Source organism: Amphiura filiformis, chromosome 4 (assembly GCF_039555335.1).
Source record: "Amphiura filiformis chromosome 4, Afil_fr2py, whole genome shotgun sequence".
NCBI classification, from domain to species: domain Eukaryota; kingdom Metazoa; phylum Echinodermata; class Ophiuroidea; order Amphilepidida; family Amphiuridae; genus Amphiura; species Amphiura filiformis.
Genome location: NC_092631.1, coordinates 63,740,273 through 63,762,786, shown reverse-complemented (window position 1 = coordinate 63,762,786; position 22,514 = coordinate 63,740,273). Strand labels below are relative to the sequence as shown.

Below are 22,514 nucleotides of genomic sequence, written 5' to 3'. Positions count from 1 at the left end.
TGAAAAAACCCCGCAAAATAGGTAGGGTCGTATAGCATGTAGCCGGGGGGGCTAACGGTTACAAGATAAATTGATGAATGTTTTCAGTCATCCAGTTGTAGTATATGAAGTTTGGAATTAAATCAAAATACTGGACTTACTATTTTTAGCAAAGCTACGTTGCGTGTGACCAGTCCAGCGGATCAGTTGCCTGATGAAGTGTGATGGTATCACACGCAACGTAGCTTTGCTAAAAATAGTAAGTCCAGTATTTTGATTTAATTCCAAACTTCGGTTACAAGATAACATATTGCAGTAATTTCATGCAGTCTACTCTACTATATAGTGTCATGTAACACTGCCTGCTATACCATAATTATTGAAGATTATACTGTAGATAGCACATTGAAGCCACTTTCCATGCTTTTTACAGAATATTGATTATTGAAGGCATATAGGCCTACTGTAGATAGCACATTGAGGTCATTTAATGCTATCTATACTGCAGATAGCATATAATTCATTAGTACTGTATTTAGCACATTGAAGTTATTAATGCTGTCTAATGTAGATAGCATATTTTAATATGTTATCTACAGTAGACAGCATTAACGACTTAATGTTGTTTAATGTAGAGCATATTGAAGTCATTTAATGCTGTCTACTGTAGATAGCATGGGGGAGGAGTCGGCGACCTTCACGTGGTCTCCCCTGTTAACTCGCTAAAACGAGAACCAACGTCGACAATGAGTCAAGGAAGAAAGCGACATATCGCTAGTCAACGCAGTGTTACCCAGGAGCAGCGCCGTGACCCTGAGCCCTGCTTCGCGTCCTTCTCAGGACGGACAGCTACTGCTGTCGAAGGCTACGGTGTAACGACGTTGCAACTGAACGTAGAAGGCCTCACCCCTGCCAAGATGAATATCATTGAGCAGCTGGCAGTCAACAACAAAGCCATTGTGATCCTTCTCCAAGAAACACACCGTGAAACCAATGAAAAGCTATCTCTACCTAACTTCTCACTGGCAGGCTACATCCCAAGCAAACACCATGGACTAGCAACCTTCATCAGCCAAGACACAGATGACTGGTCTCTTGAGGCCCAGTCCTCACCCGACTCCGATACTGAATGGATCGCTGTGAAAGTGCTTGGCATCAACATCATCAATGTGTACAAACCACCTCCAGTACGCCTGACCAACGCATCTCTACCTCATTATCCAGCACCATGTGTATACGCAGGAGACTTCAACTGCCAGCACACTGACTGGGGCTACTCTCGCTGCAATAGTGATGGGACTATGCTCGCGGAATGGGCTTCTACCAACAACCTGACCCTCTTGTTCAATCCTAAGGAACCTGACAGCTTCTTCTCAGGACGGTGGAATACTGGCACCAACCCAGACCTGGCATTTGCTGAACCCAGCCAAGGAAACCAACTCCCTGTGCGTAAAATCCTGGACAAGTTCCCAAGATCTCAGCACCGACCATCTCTGATAACCCAACCTGCTCTAGTGTCTCCAACAGCTAGTAAACCAGTAAAGCGGTGGAACTTCCGGAAAGCAAAGTGGGACAAGTTCTCTGCCGAGGTCGACCAGCGTATTACCAAACTACCACCACCAGAGAGTGATGATATTAACACCACATACTCAGCCTACTGTAACTTGCTCATAGATGCAGCCAAGCTGTCGATCCCAAGGGGGTACCAGAAGAGCTACATCCCATGCTGGGACGATGAGTGCCAAGCTCTGTATGAAGACTTTACCTCAGCCCCATCGAAGGAAGAATCTGACTCCTGCGCTTCCACTCTCCTCACAAGACTGGATAAGAAACGAAAAGAACGCTGGATTGAGACTGTGGAATCAATCGACTTCACCTACTCAAGCAGAAGGGCCTGGCAAACCGTCAACCGCCTGACAGGCAGATCAACACCAAACGCCGGAAAGTGTCCAGTAACTGCGAACGCCATCGCCAGCGTACTTGTGAACAACGGTCGCTTCACCAACCCTGACCGTGATCACTCCAGGCGGGTTAAGAAGGAAATGTCCAATCTTTGGAAGATGCCATCCACCTCCGATCTCTGCAGCGATTACACCATGCAGGAAGTAGAAGATGCTTTGAAACTACTCAAAGCAGGTAAGGCACCTGGACCAGACAGTATCCACCCAGAATTCCTCCATCATGCTGGCTCTGCTGCAACCAACTGGCTATGCAAGTTCCTGTCATCCTGTATGAAACGATGCAAGATACCAAAGATTTGGCGCAAGGCAACTGTCATCGCACTGCCCAAACCTAATAAGCCAAAGGATGACCCTAAGAGCTACCGTCCAATCTCTCTACTCTGCATTCCCTACAAGCTACTGGAGCGCCTGATCCATAGCCGTATCAACCCGATTGTAGACCCACAACTTCCTCACGAGCAGGCCGGTTTTCGTCAGGGCAGATCAACAGTGGACCAGGTCACCCTCCTCACCCAAGACAAAATAGGTAGGGTCGTATAGCATGTAGCCGGGGGGGCTAACGGTTACAAGATAAATTGATGAATGTTTTCAGTCATCCAGTTGTAGTATATGAAGTTTGGAATTAAATCAAAATACTGGACTTACTATTTTTAGCAAAGCTACGTTGCGTGTGACCAGTCCAGCGGGTCAGTTGCCTGATGAAGTGTGATGGTATCACACGCAACGTAGCTTTGCTAAAAATAGTAAGTCCAGTATTTTGATTTAATTCCAAACTTCGGTTACAAGATAACATATTGCAGTAATTTCATGCAGTCTACTCTACTATATAGTGTCATGTAACACTGCCTGCTATACCATAATTATTGAAGATTATACTGTAGATAGCACATTGAAGCCACTTTCCATGCTTTTTACAGAACATTGATTATTGAAGGCATATAGGCCTACTGTAGATAGCACATTGAGGTCATTTAATGCTATCTATACTGCAGATAGCATAGAATTCATTAGTACTGTATTTAGCACATTGAAGTTATTAATGCTGTCTAATGTAGATAGCATATTTTAATATGTTATCTACAGTAGACAGCATTAACGACTTAATGTTGTTTAATGTAGAGCATATTGAAGTCATTTAATGCTGTCTACTGTAAATAGCATGGGGGAGGAGTCGGCGACCTTCACGTGGTCTCCCCTGTTAACTCGCTAAAACGAGAAACAACGTCGACAATGAGTCAAGGAAGAAAGCGACATATCGCTAGTCAACGCAGTGTTACCCAGGAGCAGCGCCGTGACCCTGAGCCCTGCTTCGCGTCCTTCTCAGGACGGACAGCTACTGCTGTCGAAGGCTACGGTGTAACGACGTTGCAACTGAACGTAGAAGGCCTCACCCCTGCCAAGATGAATATCATTGAGCAGCTGGCAGTCAACAACAAAGCCATTGTGATCCTTCTCCAAGAAACACACCGTGAAACCAATGAAAAGCTATCTCTACCTAACTTCTCACTGGCAGGCTACATCCCAAGCAAACACCATGGACTAGCAACCTTCATCAGCCAAGACACAGATGACTGGTCTCTTGAGGCCCAGTCCTCACCCGACTCCGATACTGAATGGATCGCTGTGAAAGTGCTTGGCATCAACATCATCAATGTGTACAAACCACCTCCAGTACGCCTGACCAACGCATCTCTACCTCATTATCCAGCACCATGTGTATACGCAGGAGACTTCAACTGCCAGCACACTGACTGGGGCTACTCTCGCTGCAATAGTGATGGGACTATGCTCGCGGAATGGGCTTCTACCAACAACCTGACCCTCTTGTTCAATCCTAAGGAACCTGACAGCTTCTTCTCAGGACGGTGGAATACTGGCACCAACCCAGACCTGGCATTTGCTGAACCCAGCCAAGGAAACCAACTCCCTGTGCGTAAAATCCTGGACAAGTTCCCAAGATCTCAGCACCGACCATCTCTGATAACCCAACCTGCTCTAGTGTCTCCAACAGCTAGTAAACCAGTAAAGCGGTGGAACTTCCGGAAAGCAAAGTGGGACAAGTTCTCTGCCGAGGTCGACCAGCGTATTACCAAACTACCACCACCAGAGAGTGATGATATTAACACCACATACTCAGCCTACTGTAACTTGCTCATAGATGCAGCCAAGCTGTCGATCCCAAGGGGGTACCAGAAGAGCTACATCCCATGCTGGGACGATGAGTGCCAAGCTCTGTATGAAGACTTTACCTCAGCCCCATCGAAGGAAGAATCTGACTCCTGCGCTTCCACTCTCCTCACAAGACTGGATAAGAAACGAAAAGAACGCTGGATTGAGACTGTGGAATCAATCGACTTCACCTACTCAAGCAGAAGGGCCTGGCAAACCGTCAACCGCCTGACAGGCAGATCAACACCAAACGCCGGAAAGTGTCCAGTAACTGCGAACGCCATCGCCAGCGTACTTGTGAACAACGGTCGCTTCACCAACCCTGACCGTGATCACTCCAGGCGGGTTAAGAAGGAAATGCCCAATCTTTGGAAGATGCCATCCACCTCCGATCTCTGCAGCGATTACACCATGCAGGAAGTAGAAGATGCTTTGAAACTACTCAAAGCAGGTAAGGCACCTGGACCAGACAGTATCCACCCAGAATTCCTCCATCATGCTGGCTCTGCTGCAACCAACTGGCTATGCAAGTTCCTGTCATCCTGTATGAAACGATGCAAGATACCAAAGATTTGGCGCAAGGCAACTGTCATCGCACTGCCCAAACCTAATAAGCCAAAGGATGACCCTAAGAGCTACCGTCCAATCTCTCTACTCTGCATTCCCTACAAGCTACTGGAGCGCCTGATCCATAGCCGTATCAACCCGATTGTAGACCCACAGCTTCCTCACGAGCAGGCCGGTTTTCGTCAGGGCAGATCAACAGTGGACCAGGTCACCCTCCTCACCCAAGACATCGAAGACAGCTTTGAAGGGAACCAGAAGGCTGGTGCTGTATTTGTAGATCTGACAGCAGCATACGACACTGTGTGGCATAGAGGCCTGATATGCAAACTCCTCAAGCTCATACCAGACAGAGGGATGGTGTCCTTCATCGTGCAGCTAATCTCGAACCGCAACTTCATTCTTAAGACCAGCAACGGCCAAGCTAGTAGACCACGCAGTCTGAGGAACGGTGTGCCACAGGGCTCCGTCCTAGCACCTCTCTTATTCAACATCTACATCCATGACCTGCCCAATACCATTGCTAAGAAGTATGGATACGCAGATGACCTGGCAATCCTGAAGTCTGGCAAATCTTGGGACACAATTGAGAGAGCGCTCAGCCTAGACATGGACACCCTAGATACTTACCTCCACCAATGGCGGCTCAAGCTGAGTGTTGCTAAGACTGTCTCCTCTGCCTTCCATCTCAACAACAGGGAAGCCAACAGAGAACTCAATGTTACCATCAAGTCCAAGCGACTGAACTTCGAGGCTTGCCCCACGTACCTAGGAGTGAAACTGGACAGAGCCCTCACCTACCGGCAGCACTTGGTTAACCTAAGGGACAAGGTCACAGCAAGATGCGCATTGATTCGTCACCTAGCCGGCACCAGCTGGGGAGCAAGCGCCAAGACCCTCAGAACATCAACCCTGGCCTTGGTATATGCACCAGCAGAATACTGTGCACCAGTATGGAGCAGGAGCTACCACACCCACCAGGTAGACACGGGTCTAAATGAAGCTATGCGCACTGTGTCAGGATGTCTGCGACCAACTCCTACTGAACAGCTTCCGGTTTTAGCAGGAATCCCTCCGCCGGACATCAGAAGGAAAGCAGCCTCCGTAGCTATAGCACTCCGGTCTGAAGAACCAGGACACCTCCTTCATGACACCATGTCAAGAGCTAGGAACAGTGAGGGTGAAAGCAGGAGATTGGTATCTAGGAAGCCGTTTGCTCAACAAGCAATAGACTTGATGAAGACAACACAGTCTAACCAGACAGCCAAGGACTGGACAGCTAAGACGTGGAAAGACCAATGGCAGCAGACTTCCTCACCACTCCAGCGCTTTGTCACAGACCCAACAGACACCATCCCAGGCTTCAATCTACCCAGGTCTGCTTGGACAAAATTAAACCGCCTGAGAAGTGGAGTTGGACGCTTCAATGCCAACCTGTTCCAATGGGGCTTAAAAGAAAGCCCAGCATGCGAGTGCGGTAGTGAGGAACAAACAGCCGACCACATCATCTCATCCTGTCATCTCCATAGACCACCGAATGGTATATCCGGCCTGATTGAAGTCGACGAAGCCACCAGGGACTGGTTGATGCGTACTGGGCTTGAAATTTAATGAAATTTATTGTTTTGGCTTTTATATCTTGTTTCTTCCTGACATACGCAAGAAGAAGAAGCATATCGGAGTCATTTAATGCTGTCTACTGTAGATAGCATATCGGAGTCATTTAATGCTGTCTACTGTAGATAGCATATCGGAGTCATTTAATGCTGTCTACTGTAGATAACATATTGAAGTCATTTAATGTTATCTACTGTAGATAGCACATTGACGTCATTTAATGCTGTCTACTGTAGATAGCATATCGGAGTCATTTAATGTTATCTACTGTAAACTAGCACATTGAAGTCATATAATGCTGTCTATACTGTAGATAGCAGATTGAAGTCATTTAATACTGTAGATAGCACATTGAAGTCATTTAATGCTGTCTACTGTAGATAGCATATCGGAGTAATTTAATGCTGTCTACTGTAGATAGCATATCGGAGTCATTTAATGCTGTCTACTGTAGATAGCATATCGGAGTCATTTAATGCTGTCTACTGTAGATAGCATATCGGAGTCATTTAATGCTGTCTACTGTAGATAGCATATCGGAGTCATTTAATGCTGTCTACTGTAGATAACATATTGAAGTCATTTAATGTTATCTACTGTAGATAGCACATTGAAGTCATTTAATGCTGTCTATACTGTAGATAGCAGATTGAAGTCATTTAATACTGTAAATAGCACATTGAAGTCATTTAATGCTGTCTACTGTAGATAGCATATCGGAGTCATTTAATGCTGTCTACTGTAGATAACATATTGAAGTCATTTAATGTTATCTACTGTAGATAACACATTGATGTCATTTAAAGCTGTCTACTGTAGATAACACATTGATGTCGTTTAATGCTGTCTATTGTATACAGCGTATTTAATACTGTAGAATTAGATAGAAGTGATTTAATGCTGTCTGCTGTGGATAGAACATTGAAGCAATTTAATGCTGTCTACGGAAGATAGAACAATTAAGTCATTTAATGCTGGCGACTCTAGATAGCACATTGAAGTCATGTAATGCTTTCTACTGTAGATATCATATTGAAGTCATTTTATACTGTCTGTATACTGTAGATAGAACATTGAATTCATTTAATGCTAGCCACTGTAGATAGCATATTAAAGTCATTTAATACTATGTATATAGCATATTGAAGGCATTTAATGCTCGCTACTGTAGATAACACATTGGGGTCATTTAATGCTGTTTACTGCAGATGGCATATTGCATAATTTTCATTTAAAGTTATTATGTATACTGTATAGATAGAACATTGAAGTCATGTAATGCTGTCTACTGTAGATAGCACATTGAAGTCATTTAATGCTGTCTACTAGCTGTAGATAGCATATTATTTTTTTATCTTTATTTTATTCTCATTCTATTTCTAGTCATGTTTTATACCTTACGCATGTTTGATGACGTAGAACCGATAATATATTTCTACCAGACATTCGACATCAAATATGTGACGTGTCATGTCAAAAGGAGACACTTTTCGTTAATGGAGATATAGCCAAAAATCTGCCCGGGGTCATTTTCTCAAAATTTGGGTTTGTTGCGAATTTGTGATGTTATTAATGTTTAAAATATTGTCTGATAGTTTCAGACCGGAATGTAAACTGGCATCTGGTATTTTTTGAGACATTTTTCAAGGTAATTCCTACTCTCAACATTGTCATCAATAATATTTTCAAAGACCGATCTCAATTTCCAATTTTATAATACCATAACTTACGAACTCAATATCTTCGCTTAGGATAGACTTCTCCGTAGTCCACTTGCCCATTTTGCATACTCTGGCTATTACATTTGAGCATAAAACTCTGATTTATATTGATTTGTGTGCAACTGATGGAATTTCACATCTGTATCTGATCTTTTCAGTCACCGCACTCCCTCTGTTTGTTAGCTTCCCAAGTGGGGGATTTTCGGGGTTCGCTATCAATAAACTGGTAGATTCCAAAATCAGAATTGTTCAGTATAAAAGTGAGCCATTATAATTATGCAAGATAATGTTGGATTCAATTACTTTTATTGTCACTAATCATCTGATATTTTAAACTCTTTATGACCATTTTACTATTGAATACTTAAATTTTAATAAACATCAGTATAATTTTTGAGTTCAACGAAATGGGTTCATCATGACTAATAATAACATATTTTAAATAAAATTCGACTATGGCATAGTCTACGCTTAGGAATGACCGATTTTATTTATCTCTATATTTAAGATAATGTAAAAACCTCAAAATTGATAACCTGCCCAAAAGTGTCTCCTTTTGACATGACACGTCACATATAATTGATTTTCCGTCAAAAAACATACATCGAATGTTTGGAGTATAGGGACCCTTTATAACGATTGCTATTTCATTTGTTGAAACACTCTCAAATGGATAACGAGGGCGCTAGATAAATCCATGAACGGTCAAGTTGTGAAAAGGCCCTGTGAACGGTGTCACCATGAACCGTCTTCATCATGAGCTGAACAAAAAACACAAAATAAGTAGGGTCGTATAGCATGTAGGGGGGGGGGGGCTAACGGTGAAAATACAAGATAACATATTGCAGTAATTTCATGCAGTCTACTCTACTATAGTGCCATGTAACACTGCCTGCTATACCATATTGAAGACTCTACTGTAGATAGCACATTGAAGGCAATTTCCATGCTTTTTACAGAATATTGATTATTGAAGGCATATACTGTAGATAGCATATTGAAGTCAGTAATGCTATCTAATGTAGATAGCATATTTTAATATGTTATCTACAGTAGACAGCATTAACGACTTAAAGTCATTTAATGCTGTCTACTGTAGATAGCACATTGAAGTCATTTAATGCTGTCTATACTGTAGATAGCAGATTGAAGTCATTTAATACTGTAGATAGCACATTGAAGTCATTTAATGCTGTCTACTGTAGATAGCACATTGAAGTCATTTAATGATGTCTATACTGTAGATAGCAGATTGAAGTCATTTAATACTGTAGATAGCACATTGAAGTCATTTAATGCTGTCTACTGTAGATAGCATATCGGAGTCATTTAATGCTGTCTACTGTAGATAGCACATTGAAGTCATTTAATGCTGTCTATACTGTAGATAGCAGATTTAAGTCATTTAATACTGTAGATAGCACATTGAAGTCATTTAATGCTGTCGATACTGTAGATAGCATATCGGGAGTCATTTAATGCTGTCTACTGTAGATAACATATTGAAGTCATTTAATGTTATCTACTGTAGATAGCATATTGATGTCCTTTAATGCTGTCTATTGTAGATAGAACATCGATGTCGTTTAATGCTGTCTATTGTATATAGCGAATTTAATACTGTAGATAGAAGTGATTTAATGCTGTCTGCTGTGGATAGCATATTGAAGGCAACTAATGCTGGCTATTGTAGATAGCATATTGAAGTCATTTAATGCTGTCTACTGTTTATAGCACATTGAAGTCATTTAATGCTGTCTACTGTAGATAACACATTGATGTCATTTAAAGCTGTCTACTGTAGATAACACACTGATGTCGTTTAATGCTGTCTATATTGTATACATTATGCTGTTATGCATTTGAGCACAGCAAAAGAGCCCTTGATGATGCATATGAAGAGGCAAATTCTGATTATCTAGAGAAGAAGCTCAATGACTTTGAAGAGGCCAACCTCAGTCATAAGCACCGGATGGCATGGGACCTTGTAAACGAGATCAGTGGTAGAAAAAAGTCAAGAAATTGAAGGTTAAAGGGGGATACTAAAGAAGACAGGATCCAAAGCTGGTTCAATCACTTTCAGCAACTTCTTGGAGATCCTCCAGTTGTGACTGATGAAGATGAAGATATACCCACAATATTCGAAGAACTACCAATCAGAACTGATCCCTTTGACAAAGTAGAATATCAAAAGGCAAAGGAGGTCATTAAGGAAGGAAAAGTTTTGGTGAAGACGGAATTCTCCAGAAGTCATAAAAAGATGCAACCTGGATGAAATTATCCTTGACTTCTGCAACAAAGCATTTGTTACCAACGAAAAACCTGATCAGTGGTCTATAATGAACCTTATCCCTGTACCAAAATGTGGGGATCTCAGCAACACTGCAAACTACAGAGGTATAAGCCTTAGCTCTATTGTAGCAAAAACCTACAACCGCATGCTGCTTGAAAGGATAAGACCACATATGGACACCAAACTCAGACCAAACCAATGCGGATTTAGAGAAAACAGATCTACTGTATGCCAGATTCTTGCACTTAGAAGAATAATAGAAGGAATGCAGGACAAAAATCTCACTGCAGTAATGACATTTATTGATTTTAAGAAAGCATTCGATACAATACATAGAGGGAAAATGGTCAAAATACTCAAGGCATATGGACTACCCACCATAATTGTGAAAGCCATAGAAGACACCTACCAGAACACAAGAGCAAAAGTTGTGACTCCTGATGGAGAAACAGAGGAATTCAACATCCTTGCAGGAGTTCTTCAAGGGGACACTCTTGCTCCTTATCTTTTTATAACTGTGTTAGACTATTGCATGAGATCTGCTATAGATGGTAGAGAAGAGAATCTAGGCTTTACAGCAAATCCCAGACGCAGTAGAAGGGTTGGACCGCTATGTGTTACTGACTTGGACTTTGCTGACGATATAGCATTAATATCTGATACTGCCAGTCAAGCTCAGGAGCTACTGGAAAGTATAGAGAAAGCTGCTTTACGTGTAGGTCTGCACATGAATGCCAAAAAGACAAAATGCATGGTATTCAATCAACAGACTGAAGTGGATGTAAGAACTGCAGATGGAACCAGTTTGGAAGTTGTAAAAGACTTCAAATATCTTGGAGCTTGGATCAAAAGCAGCGAGCAGGACATCAAAACGAGGAAAGCACTGGCATGGAGGGCATGTAATAAGCTCACCAAAATCTGGAAATCCCATCTTCCAAGGCAGATTAAAGTCAAGCTATTCCAAGCAACAGTAGAAAGCATCCTGCTCTATGGTTCAGAAACATGGACAGTGACAACAAAGATCCGCAAGTTGTTGGATGGTTGTTACACCAGGCTACTTAGATCAGCTCTTGATATAAGTTGGAGGACACATACCACAAATAAAGAACTGTATGGAGAACTCCCAAAGGTAACTGATAAAATCAGGAAAAGGAGACTACAATTTGCTGGTCACTGTTTACGAAGTACAGGGCAGGTGGTGTCAGACCTAGTGTTGTGGAAACCCAGTCACGGCAAAAGAAGTGTGGGCGGCCGAGCAAGACCTATGTAGATCTTCTGTGTGAGGACACTGGACAGGAACCAAACGAAATCCGGAGCTGCATGCAGGACAGACACATCTGGAGAGCCATCGTAGGAGTCCGACAGAAGTCGTCCGAGTGAGTGAGTGAGTGAGTGATTGTATACAGTATAAAGTGATTTAATGCTGTCTACTGAAGATAGAACATGGAAGTCATTTAATACGGGCTACTCTAGATAGCACATTGAAGTCATGTAATGCTGTCTACTGTAGATAGCATATTGAAGTCATGTAATGCTATGCTGTAGATAGCACAATGAAGTCATTTTATACTGTCTGTATACTGTAGATAGAACATTGAATTCATTTAATGCTAGCCACTGTATATAGCATATTAAAGTCATTTAATGCTATCTTCTGTAGATAGCATAATGAAGGCATTTAATGCTCGCTACTGTAGATAACACATTGGGGTCATTTAATGCTGTTTACTGCAGATGGCATATTGAAGTCATTTAAAGTTGTCTACTGTATATAACACATTGAAGTCATTTTAAACTATCTGTATACTGTAGATAGAACATTGAAGTCATTTAATGCTGTCTACTGTAGATAGCACATTGAAGTCATTTAATGCTGTTGCTGTCTACTGTAGATAGCACATTGGGGTCATTTAATGCTAGCTACTGTAGATTGCATATTGAAGTCATTTAATACTGTCTATATACTGCAGATAGCATATTGAATTCATTTAATACTGTCTACTGTAGATTGCACATTGAAGTCATTTAATACTGTCTATATACTGCAGATAGCATATTGAATTCATTTAATACTGTCTACTGTAGAGAGCACATTGAAGTCATTTAATGCTGTCTACAGTAGATAGCATATTGATGTCATTTAATGCTGTCTGCTGTAGATATCATATTGAATGAATTTAAATGCTGTCTACTGTAGATAGCATATTGAAGTCATTAAATACTGTCTATTGTAGATTGTAATTCAAATCATTTAATGCTGTCTACTGTATATATCATATTGAAGGCAGTTAAATGCTGTCTACTGTAGATAGTATATTGAAGTCATTAAATACTGTCTATTGTAGATTGTAATTCAAATCATTTAATGCTGTCTACTGTATATATCATATTGAAGGCAGTTAAATGCTGTCTACTGTAGATAGCATATTGAAGTCATTTAATGTTGTCTACTGTAGATAGCATATTGAAGTCATTTAATACTGTCTACTGTAGATAGCATATTGGAGTCATTTAATGCTGTCTACTGAAGATAGCATATTGAAATCATTTAATGCTGTCTACTGTAGATAGCATATTGAAGTCATGTGTACTGTGGATAGCATATTGAAGTTGTAGATGTCAAAATTACATTGCCTACTATATTATGTAGGCCTAGATATCATTTACTGCTATCTACTGTGGATAGCATATTGAAGCCGTTTCATTAAATATCCACTGTAAAGAGAATACCGAAGTCCTCTAACATCATGACACAAGTGTGTATCCACACGGAGCGACAAACAAAGAAGCAGACAAACAAACAAACAAAATACTTCTTCTTTCTTTTTTTAAATCTATAACCTTAATCTATAACCTTATTTTGAGCATGTAGAGGTAAGAATTGTTCATCATCCGGGACATGACCTCTGGGACATGACACGCCACTGATAATTTGTTGATATCGATGCGGTCCATTGATCACAATCATGCGCCAATCGACTCGTTGGTAATCAGGCGGAATGATCAGTACAAAAATACGACGGGGTTTACGATCGGCAGTATGCAATATGCACTGCTGTAACAAAGCAGGATGCCGTGGTTTTTAACAATTCGTCACCTTTCCTGAAAAACAACAACAGCGATAATACTTTTTATGAAAGTTACATGACAGTCCAGCTGTGTGATGAGTAAGGCTACTTCTTTTGTTCTAGAGTTTCTGTAAAACAATGTGAAGCAGTACGTCCCGGCTGTGTGCTGCGAATTACCAGTGTACGGTGGTGTCAAAACTTCATCTGATGCTCCAAACATTCTGAACGTCAGCTGCAGTGATCATGGATAATAAAAATTTACTGCAAGTTCCAGGATCTGGCGGTATGCTACAGGGAGCATACCAGCCGAAATGCTCCGGGATAAATATGCTTACAGACCCAAGGATTTTAGCACATTTGGAAGATTTGCATAAAAATGCCCAAAATACTGGGAAGAGACCTCAAAGTCCAGAAAGTGACGTGGTTGAGGATCTGCGTGATCAACTGAAACGGAATATTGCAGCCTACAATATGCGGAACCAATTTGGCAAATTTACAGTGCTACATACAGAGGTAAATAAGCTTAATTTACAAAGAATATGGGAGACATTGAATGGAATGCGTTTATTAAGCTTTTTAAGTTTTACTTGATTGCTCATTCAGAAAATAGTAAAAAGCTTTAAAATTCAATATTTATAGCACCTTTGATATTTATAGCATAGATGTGATAAGGCCAAAAAAAAAAGGTTTGTCTCAAAGCTCACGAGAAATTTAAAAACAAATGCGAAATGCAATTTTTTTTTAAAATTTTTTATTCCCGACTTTTTACATGGTATTTTGAGAAAAAAGTCTATTTTGAGAAAAAACTTTAAAAAATTTTTTTTTTTGAAATAAAAACATTTCCGCATTTGCTTTTTGTCAAATCGTGGGATTTTTGGCCTAACAACATAGCCTGCTAGTGGTTAAGCTTAAAGTTATGTATTCAAGACAAAATTAGGACATTTTACCGGATATTTTACCTAAAATTGTAAAAGAAAATTAGCTATACATGTAGGGGACTACAAACTTTTTCTATACTGCTATTTTCCCTGGGGTTTGCCAAATTTTTCCATTTCAAAAATACCTAATGACAATTTTAATGACTTATCCTCCACTTTTAAGCAATTTATACACAATATTAATTTATTTACACTTTCACTGGGATCACTGAATGGGCCTTTAATTTAATTTATAAGTAAATTGACAATTACTTAGGATCCAACCAGGACACTGAAAAGCACCTGTTGAAAAACAAAATAGAAAGTAAAATCAAGTTTGTCAGACTCTGATCCTTAAAATTTTGTTGAGTTTACACACAATATTCAATGTTGATTGCACAAAAATGCTTAGCATTGTTAGTGCTGTTTACTAGTTTGTTTTCTACTCAGTTTTCTAAGTACAAATTGAAAACTCTACTATCTTGAAAAAGATGAAGAGGAAAATATTACATTATTCACTGGTTTTAATTTGATGATAAAGAATCTTACTGCTTCAATTCAGCCCAAGGACAATCCCGGGCGGTCAGACTACAATTGCTAAATCAAGTGGGAAGCTATTTCTGAATGTGAGAATACTTGATGAGCAGGCATAATATCCTGTCAGAAATGTCACTGACATTGACATTGTGTAAATGTCAACTGCAAGTGTTTTTATTACAGAGTGATTCAATCAAAACTGAACCCAATTCACACCAAGCCCTGTACACAGGATTTGTCGGGGGTGCAGATTTTGAAAAAGTGGACCTTTTTCCCAGAGGGGAGTTTTCCCAAAATGTGGACCTTTTTTGACAAAAAAAAAGCTGATATTTCTTTTGCTCACAAATTGGGCTTTTTGGGGCTTTTTTATACTTTCGCAAATTCAGGGGGTGCGACTGCACCCCTGCAAGAGTAAATGTGTTACGCCATCCCCCTACAAATAAAATTTTATTAAAAATGGGGAGGACAAGGAAAGAGGAAGAAAAAGCAAAGAAAGAATAATGAATAAAATTAAGAACTAAAAAAAATTGCAGAACCCCAGCCAAAAGACTTCTCCCAGTTTCCAAACTTTTATGAACTTTGTGAGAATGAAACTAAATACAGAATATAGGATTGCCGAAGGTAAAGGTAAAGTGGGCAAACATTTCAAGAAATTTACTGTTTACTTTTTATGAGGATTGAAGTCGCTTTGCCTCCCGTTCTGTTTTTATTTGCATTTCCTCTTTTTTATTTATTTTTTCTCATTCTGCACCTGATGAAAATAAAATGGGAAACTTGTCCTTTTGTCTGTGTCAGTGTTGTTTGTGTTCATTTTGTTTTGTCCTTTTTGGTGTTAAAAATAAAAAAATGTATATCATAAAATCAGCGGTCTTTTATATTGTGAAATTTGTTAATAAATCATAGAGAGTAACACTATGGCTGTCGAAAGATTTAAAAAAAAGCCTATAAAACTAACAATAATCAAGGAAATCTTTGAATAACTTTACAACATAATAATCAAACAATCCATGTTGACTTGGTAATTTCAAATGTTGCATTTTGTGTTTAAATTAAAGTTATTTTTGGAGGAAAAACATATGAATTGATACAAATATAGATAGAATGTAATTGCAAGCAGCATACAAGTACACATGCAGCAGGCCTATAGCAAGATCGGGTGGTTCTATATTGAAAGTGGATCTTTATTGAATTTTGGCTTTCATAAAGTATTAATTTTATAGCATGTTTTTTACCACAAAAAACAATACTTTTTTCGGATTGGCATTTTGGGGGTACATGCTTATAGATGAATAGCTTAAGGGCTGGGCTTAGGGGTATTTTCCTGGTCTAGGGTGAAACTTGCTTTATATGGGGTGTTGTGGCCAAATTTGGAACCACATTCTGAGTGCAGTGACCAGATTGTTTTCCTCTCAGCATGCAGAGGCTGGTTACATGTCTGATATGATTCCAAACTTGATTATAATATATCAGAACATCAAAATATACTTGTACAAAAACATGCAAATGATAATATTGAAGAGGCTACCATCCCAACTAAATGTTACAAAACATAAAATCAAGTAACAAGTCACATCTACAAGTACAAGACAGGGCATATCTTAGCTTTAGAATTGACTGAAACAAAACAATTTAATTTACTTGAATAACAAACTTAGGCTTATAGGACTGAAAGATACAAGTAGGCCTAAGCTTACCAATTTTACATAGCGACATATTTTTTGAGAAAATAGCATAAAATTCTGAATTATCAGAAGATTTCAAAATAAAAAGTCAGTATATTTTGGAATTGTGTCAAATTTTCATCAGTAGGACTTCAAAATACATTGCAAATACATTTCACTCCAAAAAGTTGTTCTTACGCTAATTCTAAATTGAGTCAAATGAAACATTTTGAAATAATGATTCTGAATGATGTGACCTCCAATAGGTAACCTTTTATACTAAAATGTCAAAAATGTATAGCTGTATGCTCACACAATATGTTATTTGTACCATGAAAATAATAGCATAATTTGCTGTGCAAACTTGTTTCCAACAATCACAAGTAGGAGTACAATTAAGTTCATGTTTCTAAACTTTTTTGACAGCTTATAATATTTAAAATAATAGAGCCCTTGAAAGAACCCATTTATTATGATAAATAAACTATATTGTATTTTTTTTTTGTATATTGTATTTTTATTTGTCTTCCATATTTGTTCTGTATAAATGAAGCAGTATTAGTTACAAAGTGCAGCAGGCAAATAGTAGTGTGTTTACATACTGCACTCTTTACATGTAGTATCAAAAGTGTGCTGAATTACACAATAAGTATCTAATTCACTGCACATACACAATCATGTTACACCTGTGCTGTTCCCTAAACTCTATTATTAGCTCCCTATGTGCAATGGGTACAAAAATGCAGATCATAAAAATTGGTAACAATTGATCAACAAATTGAAGTCAATCAATAACTGATAAAAAATGAAGAATTAATAAATTGTTATAAGACTAAGAGATCATCTCGAAGGTGTCTCTGCCTTCCCAAATAAATATGCAGTAGCTCAGTGGTAAATTAACTGAATGGTACTGCTTTCTACAGGTAGTTGTTTTTCAACACAAAGATGTAGAATGCTGGGGGTACTGAAGTTTGGTTTGGGTTGGGGTGTGCTGCTCAGTGATAAGAATATGAAAGTGGACTCATCAATTTATACAACTTTTCCCCCAATTTTGGGAATATTTCAAAAAGACAGAAATGATTCAATGCAAGATATTTCTTAACAACATTTGTATTTTAATTTTAAACTAATTGAAGGAAGAACAAATCATTTTGTTACTTTTGAAGCAATTAATTTTTGTTTACAACTGTAGTGTAAAGATTTGTAGGCAAATTAAAGGTCAAATTTATTTGAATGCTTAATTTCCATAACTGTGCATTAACTGCATTTAATGACATCATTATTATGAACAAAGGAAAAGTTAGGAACCAGGAAAAGTGTGATTCAGTAAAGATGTTATCACGTCATTGGTATTATTTTGCTTTATTATGTTACATGAAGTTCTACAAAAAGTATATTTCAGACAATGCTACATGTAAGCTGCAATGCATAATAAAAAATTAATTACTATATGCATTTCATTTACCAGCAACCTGTAGTGCAGCCAGGATTTTCTATGGGGAAAGACCCGCAAGGTGATCAAATATAGGCAAAAAATGCCTACATGTATAAATTATAGAAAACAAGAAATGTCTTTAAAAAGACAACGCCATGGATGAAGATCCCCGTGAAGATCACGTTTCATAATTTTACATTGACAAGTACTTGGAATGCGAGTAATTTTTTGTGTGTAGCACATGCACAACCAACCGGGTGGGAAATATCGCTACCACCAATGACATATACTAGGTAATTCTCAAGAACTTTCATGTTGAAAGCTAGATCTACACTAATTCATACTTATAACAAAGGGATCAATGGAAATCACATCCACCGAGTTTCGCAACAATCCAACAATCTATATTCAGACGACCTTAAGAATGTTTGCTGCCTGAGGGTGATCATAAACAATTCATGACAATCCAAATATCTGTTCGCCAGCAAAGTGGTTTCATAACTCCCTGGTAACTGGATCATGCACCTTTGACATTGGTACTACAGGTTCCCATTTGCACCCTGGCTATGCCACCTGCCAGTAACTCAGTTCAAATGGGATACTAATGCAAAGATTTTCATGAGAGAAAACTTTCTGCCAATTTTCACAAGAATTTGAAATCAAGAAAATCAAGCTACATTTTTCAAAACACTTTGATTTTTTGCTTGTCTTTGGAAATGAATTGGCTGTGATCCTAACTTATCAAAAATAGCAAAAACAAATGGAACCAAATAAATTCAAATATGTAAAAAATAAGTAGCGTAACTACAAGGCTGTCAGAAGTTTACAACAACAGTCTATTGAATATGTGCAAAGCTAACAATTATGATTTCATATAATGCAGTTAACCTACAAAGTACAAAAATGTAAGACCTTCCAATATCATGAGTGTCAGTTCCACTTTGCATCACTTTTGTCATAGAAATTCAGTTGTTTATATAACATTAATGTCAAAGAGAAAACAATTTGCCATATTTCCTTAACCATTCCTTTCCATTTTCCTCTCAGTAAAGAAAAGAAAGAAATGCAGAGAAAACTATTAAAATTTTTCATAAATTTAGTGATTTCTGTCTCTATAACAGTGGGGTAGCCAGCACTTTTTCAGGGGGCAAGGGGGTAAGATATCTTTTTAGGGGGAAACTTTGACGAAAATGTTAAAAAAAGTTGGCTAAAAAGTACCAAAAGGGCTTAATATCTTACATATCAGGGAGGGCAAGACTTCTCTCAAGGGACAGCTTCTCCCTTTGCCTACCCCTGTCTATTCCACTGCTCTAGAAACCCCTTGTCCATCTCACCCCCAGACAAACCCATTCTGGTTTACCACTGTTTTGCAACATTTGCCAATGAAAACTCTTATACTTGCATACTTTCATAACTGTTGGCCAGATTTGGTAAAAACGGGGGTACAGGTTGATTGTCTGAAAACCCAGTGACTCAGTACACCGGTCGATCTTACCGCTTCCGATGTTGATTAAGATACTTCTTGCATCGATCCCGAGATGCGGAAAAACCAATAGTCATTTTGTCCCACATAAATGAATAAATAACAAAAACCCCCCGATCCCCCGAGTGGACTCACCCATTCGGTGACGTCACACACGATAATCACCCCTTATCCTCCTTGGTTTCTAGATGAGATAGACGTGTGGATTTTTCTTTACCAACGCTAAGTATCATTACGAACCAAAGGACGAGATATACAGTTTGTTTGTTACACTGAGGTAAAAACCAACCAGTATAGTCGCTAGGGAGATAGTTTTGACGACATTTTTCGCTAGAAAAGTGACAAAACGATCCAAAAACTTAGCTTGTATGTGTGTTTCCGCTCATATACGGGACACACGTTTTCAAAATGGCCGCCTTAGGACGCCATTTTATTTTTTTTGTTCTCACGTAAAACAACTATAACAGACTAGTAAGTTACAATAGATGTTTGTACAGTACTGTGTATACATGTATGGTGAGTGATTATCGCTATGTTTATGGTGTGCTCTATCGTTATATCTTTCAGTACGCGTCTGATGACGAGTTACTGCTAAGAGTTCGGTGGGTTTCCGAAGGGACCAGCCTGACAAATCTTCCCCAAAAGGTTTTCAGTTTTCATCCCTTTGTATATATATTTTTATATCATACCACTACATCAGCGTCAGCCTCTGTGCGTGTGGGTCTGTTTATTGGGCTTGAGCTTGTGTTCGGGGGTAGTGCTGCACGCCCCCGATTACTACAATGTCTAGGCCTTGTCAATCATGCCCTTCCCTTGTGCCAGAGTGGGACCCGCATCCACTCTGCTACTCCCACAGGGATTGCTCTAAATCAAATAAGTGTGCTTCCTTTTGCATAGGCTTATCGGACATCCACTTCGAGGATTTAGAAAGTAGCGCTCGTATAGGTCTTCGACACAGACAGAAGACGAAGACTAAGAAACAGAAGCCTACAGGTAAGATTGATATGGTAGGTACTAGCGAGGCGGCAAGGGCCACGCTAAGGTAACCTCTGGGGCTCCGGTCCCGGCAAGCAGGCGGACCCTCCGGGACTGCTAGCGAGCCCGAAGGCCTAGCAGCCAGCGAAAGCACTGACTTTACGCCTAAGCTAGTAGCAGGCAGCAGGGCGGTACTTGCCCTAACAGGCGAGTACCAGTCTACCAGTGAGATCTCTAGCGAGCTTCTTGCAGGTGGACACCCGTCTATTGCTGGCGAACGAGCGGTCTAGCACCCGCGAAGTAGCCGGCGACGGACAGTATGCCAAGGGTACCCGGGCTTGCCTGGGTTGAATCCTAGCATACAGCGTGCAGCGGACTTGCCTCGGCCGGTCTGTAGCACGCAGCGTGCCAGTGGCACCCCGCGCTTGCCTGGGTTGATCCACGGCACGCAGCACGCCTTTCGCTCCCCGCAAGGGTCGAATGAAAACGTGCATGGGTTTAGCAGAGACGATACCGGGGCTAGCGCTTCAGGTGTAGTCTTAGCAGAACCAACTGGGGTTGTCACACGGCAGCGTTCCATGGTGGGACCGCCGAGTGATTCCCTGGGCCTTGGAATGGCTGCCGGCTGTCCTCCGGGACTGGCTAGCGGCTATACGGGTTGGGCTCGCAGTCTCTCACGGGACAGCGACCCAAGTGCAAACAGTGGCAGCTACCGAGACGAAGCTACGGCTTGACTTCAGTGGTAGCCACTATGCACGCAGCGCTTCATAGCTGCCGTGAGTGGTCCGCCACACACAGCGACCTTGGGCGAGGCTCAAGAGGTTAGGGTAGGTAGTTTGAACAGCCTGGCTGATCAACAACCCACTTATGTCCTCGAGAGCCAGCAGAGCGTGGTGATCCATTACAGTCAATGGGTCAATTACCCTCTTATGATCGATCACTATCTATTCAGCGGAGCATGGCTCCATTGATTGATACTGCCTATTCAGGTAGCGAGGTGACTGATCGAGGGTATACACGCTCAGCTACCCGTGATACTAGGCAAGCTCCTTTTAGCCAAGGGACAGCCAGTATAGCGGGGTACCCATACACACGGCTTGATCCTCTAGCGGGGAACTGTGAGGCATGGGTACAGTGGTACGCAGGCCGGGAGCCCTACCGGGCACCTACGCTACAACCACGCAGGTACCGCAGTATTGTCCTGGTTACCACAGTCTCTGTGGCAACAGGGGGAGGCGGTACTGGTACTGCTCCATGGGGTTTCCCTGGTGGCGGATCCTTTCAGGGTCAGCTACCAACAGGGTATGCCCCGTGGTATCCGCCGCAGGGTGGTTTCTTCCACGGTCTTCCACCGTGGCAAGTGCCGCCTAGCGTTGGGCAAGCAGTACCACCAGTTGTTACCCAACCCGGGCGGCGAGCGGCTAACCCTGATACAGCTCAGGCTAGGCCGCACACTGCTATGGCTAGGGCGACAGCAGCGAGAGCGTCATGGATCCCGGGTGCTATAGCTAGCATCTCGGGGTCTAGCGGAGTACTCCCTCTTCTGCTGGTGTTCAGTTGGCTAGCCACACGGTGGCGACACCTCCCTGTCCACCTTCAGATGCCCGTCGTCAGATCTCTTCCTCATCAGAGAGTGAGTCAGAGTCTGAAGGCGAGGGAAAGGAGTCGGAAGATGAAACCAGTAGCGACTCACAGTCTGATGAGACTGTGCAGCTAGCTTCAGGTATCCTTCCCCCGCTTCCCCGTGAGGAACTCGCTAGCAATGGTCTGCCTGCGGACACCGCTGAGGTGATGAGCCGTGTGGCCCAAGGTTTGGGCCTGGCTTTCTCTCAGGAGGAGTCCGTTCAGGAGGACCAGGGCATCTTTTCAGTAGGATGCCCAGCTAGCGCGTCCACACAAGGGACGCCCGCACATGCATTCCCGGCGGACCTCAAGGGTAGGTTCCGTAGGGCTGTCAGGCTCGCTGGCGCTTCGACGCCGCGTGCTTGCACGCTTCCACTGCGTGTTTCGCAGGAGGACTACGAAACCTACCTCAGGGTCCCTGACATGGATCCAGACGCGTTGCTGCGCCTGCCGCTGGCGGCCAAGGCGCACGGGTCGCTTCTCCCCCAGTGGGAGGAGGAGCTAAAGCTCA

At 41.1% G+C, this 22,514-nt stretch overlaps 1 protein-coding gene across 1 annotated transcript in view; it reads left to right on the top strand.

Moving 5' to 3' along the window:
* Positions 1-13,322: 13,322 nt before the first annotated feature.
* LOC140151187 (ras-associating and dilute domain-containing protein-like) overlaps positions 13,323-22,514 on the top strand; it is a 106,115-nt gene continuing 96,923 nt past the window's right edge. Inside the window, 1 exon segment of the mRNA XM_072173439.1 lies at positions 13,323-13,885. Coding sequence (XP_072029540.1) covers positions 13,616-13,885 — 270 coding nt within the window. The 5' untranslated portion in view covers positions 13,323-13,615.